Consider the following 12,150-nt stretch of genomic DNA (forward strand, 5'->3'; position numbering starts at 1 on the left):
CTGTATTGAGGTGTGTTCCTTCCCATATATGATCATCAGTGAAAAAAACTAAGTGGGAGCTGGAGTTGTGCTCATCCCATACACACACATCATTCACTCAGACATTCTCCTGGAAATCACACTGAAAACACAGTAACTCCAGCTGAAATGAATTGCAGCATTAATTTAGGTAAACGTGCATGGAAACGATTTGTAGCTCTTTCCCAAACCTAGCAAATGAGCTACTGGGCTGGGGAGTTAATATCCATCATGCGTTGATATTTGAATGGGGAGTACCTGCTACTTGCCTTACACAACAGCAGAAAGGGAAAAATCACCTGCATCTGTATGAATATAAACTGTCTCTGAAGTCTGTCTCCCTATTTTAAAACATGAATAAATGGGAAACTTAAAGAGTTACTTAATGTTCTTGAAGCAGAGCAATTTTATGTGTGCGACCTTACAACAGATGTCACCATAAGGACTGGATCGGTCCAGAACTTCACAGGCTTCTTCAGGAGATGAGCTACAGAAGTAATGAGCATTCCCTTTTATTGTTTCCTCAGGGCTGGATGTGTTCCCAGGTCACCAGCACAGCTTTGCTCATCCAGCCTACACATCCTCTGATCCTGTCAAGCAGGTTTGAAGTGAATAGCACAGAACATCAGCACCAGGCTGTACAAAGGAGACGGATCCATGCAGGTGAGACAGTTCATCCCAGCTGAGGATCAGACAAGGAGCATACCTGACACAAAACAAATAGACAAGCTGCTTCTTTCTATATCATGAAGATCTCTTCTGCAATGACCCTGCACTTTTCCCTTAACAGCAAGAGTTTACCCCAAATGTCTCTTCAGTGGGGTGCATTTTCCTCACTGAAGAAGCAATAGATGAAGAAATAAAGGCTATTTCACTTGGAATGCTTACCTCACACTTTTAAATCCGTGTCAAAACACAAGAGTGGTTTTTAACCTGAATACAGTTTCATTACCTCCAATTCAAAAGGGAACAGGGATCAGAAGCGAGATGCTGGATCCTTCCCTATCAGGTGCAGAAGCCACATTTCATTCTCAGCTACAGCTCTGTCACCACAGTATTCTCAATAGCAGAAAGGGAATAAAGACTTAAATAACCTGGGCTAAACAATTCTCCTCCCCATATCTTCTCATTGTTGAAGTAACACAGGATCTTCATCACGCTACCATCACTGCATACAGACAGTGCTGCTGAATAAAGATACTGATGATGCTCAGCTCTGCGCATGGTCAGACCCCTATGCTCACCTTAATAAATGTAGCATTATGAAGTCCAGATTAAGTTTCTTATCATATTTTTACATTAGCATATCAAAGCAAAATCCCATGAACACCAGGTTTCAGTGAGGGTTCCAATATGTTTTTTCAAAGGTCACATATGAGGTTTATTCCTCTTGCTTGGTCAGCTGTTCTCACAATTAGAGCACATTAAATAGAAGCAAGAAAACAGCACACTTTCACCATTGTCAGAAGGTTTTTCACTTAATGCATATGACACATACTATTAGACTAAATTTACAGGGACTGACACAGTTCCTCTTAAAGAGTATCTCAAAATAAACCAGTTAAAGCCTCTTTTGTGCCAAATTCTGCATGACATTTTTATGCCTTGCTGTGTGTTATCCAGCATGGCTAAAAGGCCATGAAACCTTTCACTTCTTGCCTTATTAGATCATACTTTTTGGACAAGAAAGCATGTGTTCATCTAATCAATGGTTTCATCGTGCTGACCTTGTGAATGGATAATCCTCCACCCCTGATTTAACCAAGTATTTCTCATCCTAGCTCCAAGTCACGGAAAGCAGCAAACGCCTTTATAGGGTGTGTAAAACAATAATGAAACAACATGAAGTGATTTAACAAAGGAGTCAGCATTTCTGATTAGATGATGCAGTTCATCAAGTCATTTTCTGAAGCACCAATAACCGAGTCACACTCAATATCAACAGGGTCTCAAACTCATATGTGGTACTATAACAGAGATGGGTTAACATCCTGGAGCAGGGATCTCATAAGAAACAGTATCTTTTCTAAGTTAGGGTGATCCTCTCATCATAAAGATTAACATTTAACATAATTGAAGCAATTTGCTTTGTGCTAGCAAGGAACAAACAGTATTGTCCTCTTGGATTGCACTGTCCTACCAAGAAGCAACTACAACCCTCTAACAAGGATTAGTTTCTCATAGACTTACATTGCAGACACAGCAGAGCCTAAGAGCCTACATGCATAGATGTAGCTGTACTTCAGGCCTAATTGCAAACACCCTGGAAATGCCAATTCTCTGTTTACAACAAGTCTCACAGCAAAAGTCAAGAGAGAACCCACCCCATCAGCCCTCAAACATGCAGTTTCTAAGCCACGTTCTGGGGCAGGAGGTTTGGTGGCAGCTCCCGCAGCAGCTGGGATGCTAAAGCACCTTGGCCCCACATGCAGGCTGCTCTACAGGCTGTATCCTGCTGCTTGCCTGGCAAATGGAGCTTGCTGCTCACCATTCGCATGCAGTACTACAGCTCAAACAGGTATACCCAAAAGGATGCACATGAATACTGACAAAGTGAAGCCCAGCTGGATTCCTCAGCCAATTTGCACTGGCAACATGAGATATGTTAGAAACATAGTGACTGCAGTGATAAATCTGTCAGGATTAGGATATGTGAGGTCTGAACCAGGCTGCTGGAGGACCAAATAAGCCTTTTACATGAATTCAGCCTTTTAAAACAGAATTCCATGATCAATAGCATCGGCAGCAGCTGACAACCTCAGTAGAAGCAACAGATAAACACAGCTCTGACCTGCTGCACTCACTCAGGTGTTATTAGACAAGCACCACTGGGGCAGGCTCCACACTGCGAACAGGATGAAAAGCCACCCAAAACGTAAGTAGCCTGTCAATCATTAGTTCAAGGATGCTCTCTGTGGCTGGATGGAGATGTTTCCACAACACCAGTGAATAGCACGGCAGCTCCCAGAGAGCAGGAGAGTTAAGGATGCAAACATGATTTGAAGAGTGGGCACAATATCCTCAGCTGGTGTATTTTGGCATGGACCTGCAGAGCCCCATGGATACTGAGAGCTCATCTCAGGCTGTCTGCAAGGGAGCTGATAGGGATAATCATCAGGATAATCATCAGACAAGAAGGTGGTTATCACACACAGACCATAAATATCTGCCACAAACACAAGAACAGTCTGAGGGAAGACAGGATTTGAAAGTGAGCTCTGAAACACAGACTGTGCTGGAGACATTGGGTTTAAAGGGAGAGACAAGGGAAGATTTCCTCTTCCATCACTTATTTCCAATGCAGCTGCCATCAGTAATGGAAATAAAAGATGGCAGAAAAGTTATTTTAATCAAAGGTCAAGAATCTCGGACTGCACTTTTAGGATTTTCATTTCCCTCCAGCTAACACCCAATACCTAAAAGAGATATAAGAGCTTCCCCACACACACTCATTTGGAGTTTACCTATACACACATACAGGAAAGTTTTGACTCTGCAAAAGGCTTATATAAATGTAGATTTTAAGGCTACTGAGTCTGTAAGATGAGATCTTACCCTCCCATATATCATCCTCCACAGGGGTAGCAAAGCTAATTTGCTTTATTAAGGCCAGTACTTCCATTAGTTTGCCTTATTGTCCATGAGGACCTTTAGCCAGAGACCAAGAGCTGGCAGCACTCAAAACCAGAAGGGCAATTGTAAAACCATAAGAACTGGAAAATGAACTCATGCTACAAGTGGGTGGCAAAGCTACTTTTAAGTTGTCTAACTCATGACCTGATAATGCCTGTTCAATAGCAGAGCTGTTCCTAGGGCAGTCCCACACTCCGCACGTCTCTTGCCATGTCCTATCATAACTTCAGCTTCCGTCCTTAATCACCAAGCACGTGTTTATGTAAAAATGAGGATATCCTGGCAGCTCCTAACATCCCTAACACCGGGCCTGGAGCAGGCACAGCACCGGAGCCAGCTGAGGCAGAGGCTGCAGAGCTCATGGAGATGTGTGCCAAGCACGACGAGGGCTTTTCATCACCGGGTCTCGAAGCACGCGGCTGGAACTTTCAGCACCTCTGTGACCAAGAAAGCAGCACATGCTCTGGCAGAGCTAAAGCTGTTCTCTACTTCCATAGAGGAAAAACACGGGATGAAAGGAGAGGATGCTCGCTGAGCACACTGGCTGCAGATGTATATGAGACGTGTTAGGGAAAGGAGTGGGGAAGATGCAGCAAAGTAGACCCAAAACCCAGTTGAGGTGTGAGGGTCAGCAAGCACTGCTGGTGCTCAAGCTTAGACGTCTAAAGACAGGCACCATAAGGATGAGCAGCTAACACAAACTTTACAGCAAGCTTAGTTCATCACTGCAAATGTAACCTTAGAGCTTCAGCTGGGTCTTTAGGAAATCTCCAAACACAAGTAACAGGATTTAAACCCCTACCTACTATTGTCTCTCATCTCTACGTTAGATCTAAGCCACCTATCATTTGCCCTCTTATTTTATTACAGGTACAACTCTTTCGAGGTATGTTCCTGTCTTCATTTCTGTCCTATGTGAATGCCTGAAGCATCTAAACTCAAACTTCTGTGGAAGTGTAGTCAAGTTCATGCTCTGTCCCAGATCATCTCCAAAACACAGAGGGGACCAATGGCCCAAGCATCACAGAACCAGCTAGGCTGGAAAAGACCTTCAAGATCCAGTCCAGCCATTGATGCTCTGAGCACGGACACGTCCTGCCTCAATCCAAACCAACCCACCCTCCATCTATACAAAGGGAACAGCCACTGGGTAGCAGGGGACCTATTTCCCCTCATCTACTTCTGCAGCCTGTATGGCCAGCACTGATATGGTGCAAATGCAAATGTTGACAAAGAGAAATTAAGACCCTCACAAAAGCAAAGCAAATCTTCAACTCCTGTTAATTCATTCACACAAATCCTAGGTGCTCCACTAAATGCAACTTGCTCTGTCTAGCCTAGGATTTCAATGTGCTGAAGTATCTCTCTGTCTTTCCCTCAGCAAATCCCGAGCCAAAGTCCCAGTGAAAGTGGCTGTGAGTAAATCTGGAGCAAACATTTGCCAAGTTTAAAGTTACAACATTAAAAAAGCCCCAAGACAGGAGTTTGTAGTAACACATGGGGACACACGCACTCCTCAGCGCTGTTACATGTATTTATACAAGAGAATCTCCCTTCCTCTTATAAAATATGCATTGTCAGCTGCTGCTTAATGAAGAGGACAGGGTCTGGGCTCTCCAGTGATTCCAGAATAAGCCCCAGACTTGCCATACAGAAACGAGTCACTTTTCCAGGCTGTTCCCCCGTCTATAACACGGACAGCACAGAGCCAGTGCTGCAGAACATCTGACTCCACCGATCACTGCCTTGTGCTGCGTTTGAATGAGCACAGCAGCCAGCAAACTTCTACCCAGCGAGGACGCTTTTACCATCAGCAGTTGGCTTTTCCAGGCAATCCTTCCCGGCTGGAAACACGTCTGAGCTCTGACAATCCTCTCCAATTCAGCTCCAACCCAAGGGGGGCTGCTTTATAGGGACCCTCCGGGAAAAACTGCTCCATGGGATGGGGACCCACACACACATCGGGGGGTTATGGGAACCCATAGGGCATCCCCCATACCGGGGGGTCCCGGGGATCCCGCAGCGCACCCATACACACACTGGGGGTCCCCGGGACTTTGGAGGGCACCCCCATACAAGGGGTTCAGGGGACCCCGCAGAGCATCCCTCATACACTGGGGGTCTGCGGGACCCCACGAGGCACACTCCAGACAGGGGGTCCCCAGCACACACCCGCCACACTGGGGGTCCCAGGACCCAAACACACAGGGGGTCCCCGGGACCTTGTAGGGCACTCGCCACAGAGGGAGTCTTGGGGACCGGACAGCGCATCCCCTAAACCGGGTGTCCCCAGCACCCCCTCACACTGGGGGTCCCCAAGGATCCCCAAGAACACAGACACCGGGAGTCACTAGGACTCCGCAGCACACCCCTACACACACTGTGTGGATCCCCACGACAACCCCACACCGGGGGTTCCCCGAACCATTCCGCTCACCCGGAGGGGTACAGGGTCTATTGGGGGTGTGCAGGGGGGGGAATGTCAGGGATTCAAAGCGAAGTTTCCCTAGAAAGGCTTGGAAGTCCTTGGAAGCGGGACTTACGCGTCCCGGGAGGAGCGGAGCGCAGCGTGGCGGAGGCCAGGAAAGGGGGAGGGAAGCGCGGAGGGGGTGCGCAAAAGCCGCGCAAGCAGCGCGGCCGGATCCTGGCTCCGGTGCTTGTCCCGTTTAAAATGGAGCGTGGGGTGAGGAAGTGTATGAGGGGAACCGGTGGGGCTGCGTGCTGAGCTTACCTTGAGCGGCCGGGGATGCTGGAAGCAGGCAGCCGAGGCTGAGCAGCAACGCGGACACCCGAGCCGGGGGGGGGAAGCGCTGGGAGCGGAGGCGCTTTGACATCTTAGCCCAGGCTGAGGCAGACAAACTTTCATCAGCTGGGGCTGGAGAGCAGCCCCATAATATACAGTTACAGAGAGGAGCGAGCTGGGACTCAGGATGTGAGAGATTTCCTGCATGCAGTTAACTCCAAAACCCCTCCTGCTGATGAGCTGCGCTCTGCTTTCTTAGGAAGGAGGGGGGAAAAAAGAAAGGAAGAGTCGAAGAGTTTGGCTTTTTTTCCCCCTTTTTAACGAGGTTTGGGGGTTAGTTTGGGGTTGGTTTGTGGTATTTTGGCAAGGAAAGCCTTGCTGACCGCTGCAGCCCGTCCTGCGCTCCTCGCCATGGAACAAATGAGCCCCAACGGCCCCTCTGCGGGGTCCTACCGCCCGTCCGCCGCAAGGGCAGCTCCGAGCACAGCGCTGCTGCCCCGGGGGTTCCGGGGTGCCCACATCATCCCCCCCTCTCTGCCAATGGTTCTATAGCACAGTCAGCCCTGGTGCTTCCTTTGGAGAGTTATCTGTGTATGTTTATGGGGTGGTTTATGGGTTTAGAATCGTACGGTCCCAGCCTGGTTTATGTTGGAAGGGACCTTAAAGCTCACCCTGTTCCAACCCCCTGCTACAGGCAGGGACAGCTTCCACTAGAGCAGGTTGCTCCAACCTGGCCTTGGACACTGCCACATTTTGGAGCTGTTTCTGGTGTCTCTGACTTAAGTTGTGGGGTTTTTAAAAGAAAATAATAATACCAAGCCCAAAACAGCCACAGTTGCCAGATGCATTTTTTAAAGTCTTCCCCGTTCAAGTTATTACTACTGACAGTCTGGGAGAGTAACCAAATGCAGATTATATATTCCTTCAAGTACCACCAAAACACACACAGTGCCCACATGTTGCACAGAATGCCGTTGAGGAGTAGAAAGAACCTAATCCTGTAAATCCTCACAGGCTTTTACTGGGTAGCTTTGTTTTAATTCATTAAAGTTCTTCCCAAATCTCACTGTTTGGATTGCAATGCTTCATTCCGCAGGTTGGCCCCATGTTCTCCATGAGACAGTTGGCAAAACTGGCCTCACATGTGTCTGTACACCAGTATGCACAGTACCCATGCAATCCCACTTGGAAAACCGATGTTGGAAGGTGCCCAGAGAAGCTGTGGCTGCCCCATCCCTGGCAGTGCTCAAGGCCAGGTTGGACACAGGGGCTTGGAGCAGCTGCTCCAGTGGAAGGGGTCCCTGCCTGTGTCAGGGGCTGGAACTGAATAAGCTTTAAGGTCCCTTCCAACACAAACCAGGGTGGGATCCTGTGATTCAATTATTTGGGCCAGTTCTGGAGCAGAGGGTGGTAACTGCCCATTGTGAACCAGGCCATGCATTTCCCCAGCTCAGAGAATAAATGAACCAGCAGAAACTCAATGGCTACAAGAAGCTGCTGTTCCCAAGCACCTTAGCCCCTTCAAACCACCCCAGGGGACAGTCACACCCCCAGCGATAATGTTGGGTCATCTCAGCAGTAATAACCCTGGAAAAGAGCTGGGATCAGGCAAAAAGGCCTCTTAATGGCTGCTTTTCTTCACAGTTAAAAGGCCATTTTCTCCCCTTACCCCTCCTCCCACAACCGGACCCATAGACTCACCTACAGTTGCTCTGAGTCTTATATTCCACCTACATTTACCCTGCAAGTCTCACATCAGCAGCATTCAGCCTTAAATACCCAAATGCTGAATTTTCCCATCATTGTCTATTCTAACAGCTCTAGTCAGCAACATTTCCTGCCTTAAAATACTCAAGCAATGAACTCTATCTACTGTCTCACGATGGGCATACATGCTCTACACAGCACATTGGTTAATAATGCTAAAATTAGAAACTTGCTTGTGGAAAGCCACCATAAGAGCCATATAGACATCTTTATCCTTTGAAGGATTAAAAAAGGTCAGAGGGAACTAAAGACTTCTAAATAGAGTTTTGGTAATCCCACATGGCTTTTCACTTAAATGGTAGTACTTCTATTGTGAGTAACACTATTTGCTAACAGTGAATGTGGAGCCAATTATATCTTGGTCATTCACTAGCATGAATGAAGGAGATATTATCAGTTCCTCCTCCTCCCCCAGAACTCAACCAAAGGGATTGCATTTTACCACACTAGTTTTATGGGCTTGAAGTTGATAAATTGATGGTTTATCACAAAGCAGCCCCAGATACGCTATTAATGACATCCACATAGAAATGCTACTGACTTAGTTACCTCTGGCTCTGCAGAACAACAGCACAACCACCGCAGATTCAAAAGCCTTTAGAAAGAAGGGGAAGTTAATCTGAAGCTCCCCTGCCTCACTGCTCTGTGCATAAGAGAGGCCAAACCTTGACTTTGAGCTCCTCGTGTTAAACCACCTCCCACAATCAGTTTTACGAGGCTTGGTTTACCCACTTCAGAAAGAACAAGGCCACATTTCCCTGCAGGAAATGAAAATTGCATCCAGGTTGTGGGGCTGCTTCAAAGGAGGGCACAGTCCCGATTCCCCAGGTTATTCCTGCGGGCACTTGCTCTCCATCCATCCTTCCCTGCTTTGTTCTTTAGCATTGTCCGGGGAACAGGAATGAGGGGGGTGGTTGTGATGTTATGTGGCAGTGTCTCACAGCTGATGGGGGTTTCTTTATGTTCCTATCTTTTCCTACTACTTCTTTATGATTAACCCCATCCCCGTATTTTTGTCTTTCTTATCTTCTTTACTCTATAGTTTTCCTTTACTTCAACCAAGCTTTTCTTTCCAAAGCATGCACTCCATTTAGTTTAAGGCTATCCTGCAATGCCAACAGCATATGGACAGCTAAACAGTCATTTTGTTCTTTAATCTTCTTGGGAGAGTTAAACCTAACACATTGCCCTTTCATCTCTCCTGCTATAGACAGAGGCCAGCATGTGCTGGTAGCTTGGTTTGCACTCAGCTTTGAGCCTCAGCCCCTGCTCTGCAGGAAAAGCAAGCCAGCCACCACCTGCAAACTGAAAAGGATGGATCCCACTGTTGTAGCATCCCTCTGCTTTGAGATATGTGGCTCTGGGTCACCTGCAGCTAGTGGGAAAAGCAGGGAATGAAGTGACAAGGAGCTCTGAGATCTTATTCGGTCCCCTCTGCAGGCAGGTCTTTCAACTGCATGGCCCCTGCTTCCCCTTGAAGTGGTTTGGAAACATTTAACAACCTCTTTCAGCTGGGTACAGTGAGAATTGGTAATGCTCAGGAATGCGTCCTGCATTAATCGTTACCTCTTGTCATTCATGGAGCAGGGCTTATAGCTACTGCATCCTTTTCTCTCCAGCTCTTACACTTGCCTTTGACTTGTGTCACTGTGTCACTTGAATAGGACAAGCTGAAGTCGCTTAACCTTCAGGTTGCATTTACATGTGAAAACGATTTGATGTAAAGAGCACCTGTGATTTTTAACACTTAATATTTGACTGTATGACAATATAGGCTGTTGGCTCGGACTCTGGTTATCAAATTACTAATTCATGCAGGGGCTTTAGTTCACATGGCACTGAAAATGTCAATGCAGAAGAGAACAGTACGGAAGAGAGCAGAGTGGAATAACTTACCTGGAAACAAGCATAACATACGGCTTAGTGCAGGCACTGGAAAGGAAAAGGATGCTCTGAGGGAAACTTCAACCTTCGTTAGTTTCCCCTTGGTTAAAGGAGTTTTGAGAAGGGATTAGTGACTAATGGAGGCAACATGAACAAATAAAAAGCGGATGGAGAGGATATATATTAAATTTAAAACCTCCAGACTATTATATTGTGATGCTTTTGTGGCATTAGGTGGAAGGCACCATAACAAGGTGTATGGCACTTGTTAGATGGATTGCGGTACATTATAGGGTATGGTGTATAAGAAAAGGAGAAAGGAAAAGAAAGGGAAAGGAAAAGAAAGGGAAAATAAGAAAAAAAGGGGGTACAAAAGGAAAAGGGGGGAAAGTCAAAAAGGAAAAAAGATAAAAAGGAAAAAAGATAAAAAGGAAAAAGGAAAAAAGAAAAAATGAAAGAGGAAAATAAAAGATAAAAAGGAAAAATGAATAAACATTAAAAGGATAAAGGTAAAAAAGAAAGCTATGTCTGCTACACTTCTGTGCTAGAGCAGGAATTGCATTTCTCATTACAGGCTGAGTTAAATGAAGAGAAAGATAAACCACCTCAGATAACTGAACAATCCCAAGATAAGAGGTTCTGGTCAGAGAAAACACCTCAGCTCCCACATCTTCCCAGATAAGCCACGATATCCTTTTGGATATCCAGGAAACCTCGCTGTGATTACACATTGAGCCTGATCCAGAAACCCAAGTCCTTTTATTCCCATGTGTGCCAAAACGCACGAAGACTCGTCTGGGCTTAGCTACAGGGATCTATGGGTTTGGGGCCTCCAGGCTGAAGTTTTTGCCTCTTAAGAGTAAACAAAACAAAACAAAGAAGCTTTTCCCTTTGAAATCCGCTGTCCCCCAGCCAGCTGCTGAGACTTTGTGTCTCCAGCCCTCCCTCACTTCATTAACTCTCTGCGAAATCAAGATCCGGCTGCGTTGTGGCTGCGCTGGTAGATTACAGTCCGCTATAATTAACAGGCAGAGATACCGCTTGACCTTTAGCCGCCGAGCTTAGCTATAGACCTCTGTCATAACAGTCAAACCGAGATAGTGAGCTCCTAAGAGTAGCATCCATCAGGTCTGTGCACTGAAATAAAACACTGGCTGTAAGTATTGCCTACTGCACATACGTGAGGGATGCTGCATTCTATGGATTTCCAGGTCAAGTTTTCACCCTCCTTATCTTTAGTGAGTGTGTACTCCAGCATGTCTTGCTGAGCAGCAGAGTGAGGCTCAACCAAGAGATTAAGCCCATGAAATGCAATGCAAGGCCAGCAGACTTAGCTTTCTGTTGTAAATAAACACAGAGAATCATAGAATCAGGGAATGGTTTGGGCTGGAAGGGATCTTAAAGCTCACCCAGTTCCGACCCCCTGCCATGGGCAGGGACTCCTTCCATTAGAGCAGCTCCAAGCCCAGTCCAGCCTGGCCTTTCCTATCTTCCCTTCCACTCACCTTGTAGCTCCATGCTTTGTTTATGACCTTTTCCTCCTCCTGTCCTAAAGCTATCCTAACACCAAATTCATCTCACATGTCTGCCCTGAAGCTTTGAACTTGCCAGCCCAGCTGAGAGAGCAAGCACAGGGAAAACCAGCCAGCACCTTGCAGCAGCCAGACCCTGCATATCAACAGGATATAATACTGAATTACTTTTATCGTGGATCACAGAACTCCAAAAATGAAGTGTTTCTAGATACCAACCTCTACTTTGAATATAAAGTGTTCTAACATTATGTTCACATAAAATTGACACATCCATTCTGAAGTTATTTATACATTTATGAGTGAGATGCAGTATTTTTAGGCTGTCAGGGATAAAACATAATCTGAGGGAGCCAGTCCCTTCCACTAAGCTGTGTTTGGAGAACACTGCCTGCTAGCATCATTTCTACCTGGAAGAAGGGCTGATGGAGAGCTGTGCGTGCCCATCACCTTCCTACCCTTCCTGCTCTGCCTGGCTTATCCTACCTCTGTACTGCAGCATCCTTCTGGAAAACAGCTCCTTTCCTCTAACAAAGCAGGGGAGTAAGCTCAGCTTTAATGCTGATTAAGCTG

General features: G+C 46.5%; 1 protein-coding gene across 1 annotated transcript in view; it reads right to left on the reverse strand.

The window, feature by feature from the left end:
- Positions 1-6,604, reverse strand: part of ADAM12 (ADAM metallopeptidase domain 12) — a 185,592-nt gene extending 178,988 nt beyond the window's left edge. The window contains exon 1 of the mRNA XM_005143735.3: positions 6,383-6,604. Within this exon, the coding sequence (XP_005143792.2) occupies positions 6,383-6,485 (103 nt within the window). The 5' untranslated portion in view covers positions 6,486-6,604. The remainder of the gene's footprint in view (positions 1-6,382) is intronic.
- Positions 6,605-12,150: the final 5,546 nt, after the last annotated feature.

Source organism: Melopsittacus undulatus, chromosome 4 (assembly GCF_012275295.1).
Source record: "Melopsittacus undulatus isolate bMelUnd1 chromosome 4, bMelUnd1.mat.Z, whole genome shotgun sequence".
NCBI lineage: Eukaryota > Metazoa > Chordata > Aves > Psittaciformes > Psittaculidae > Melopsittacus > Melopsittacus undulatus.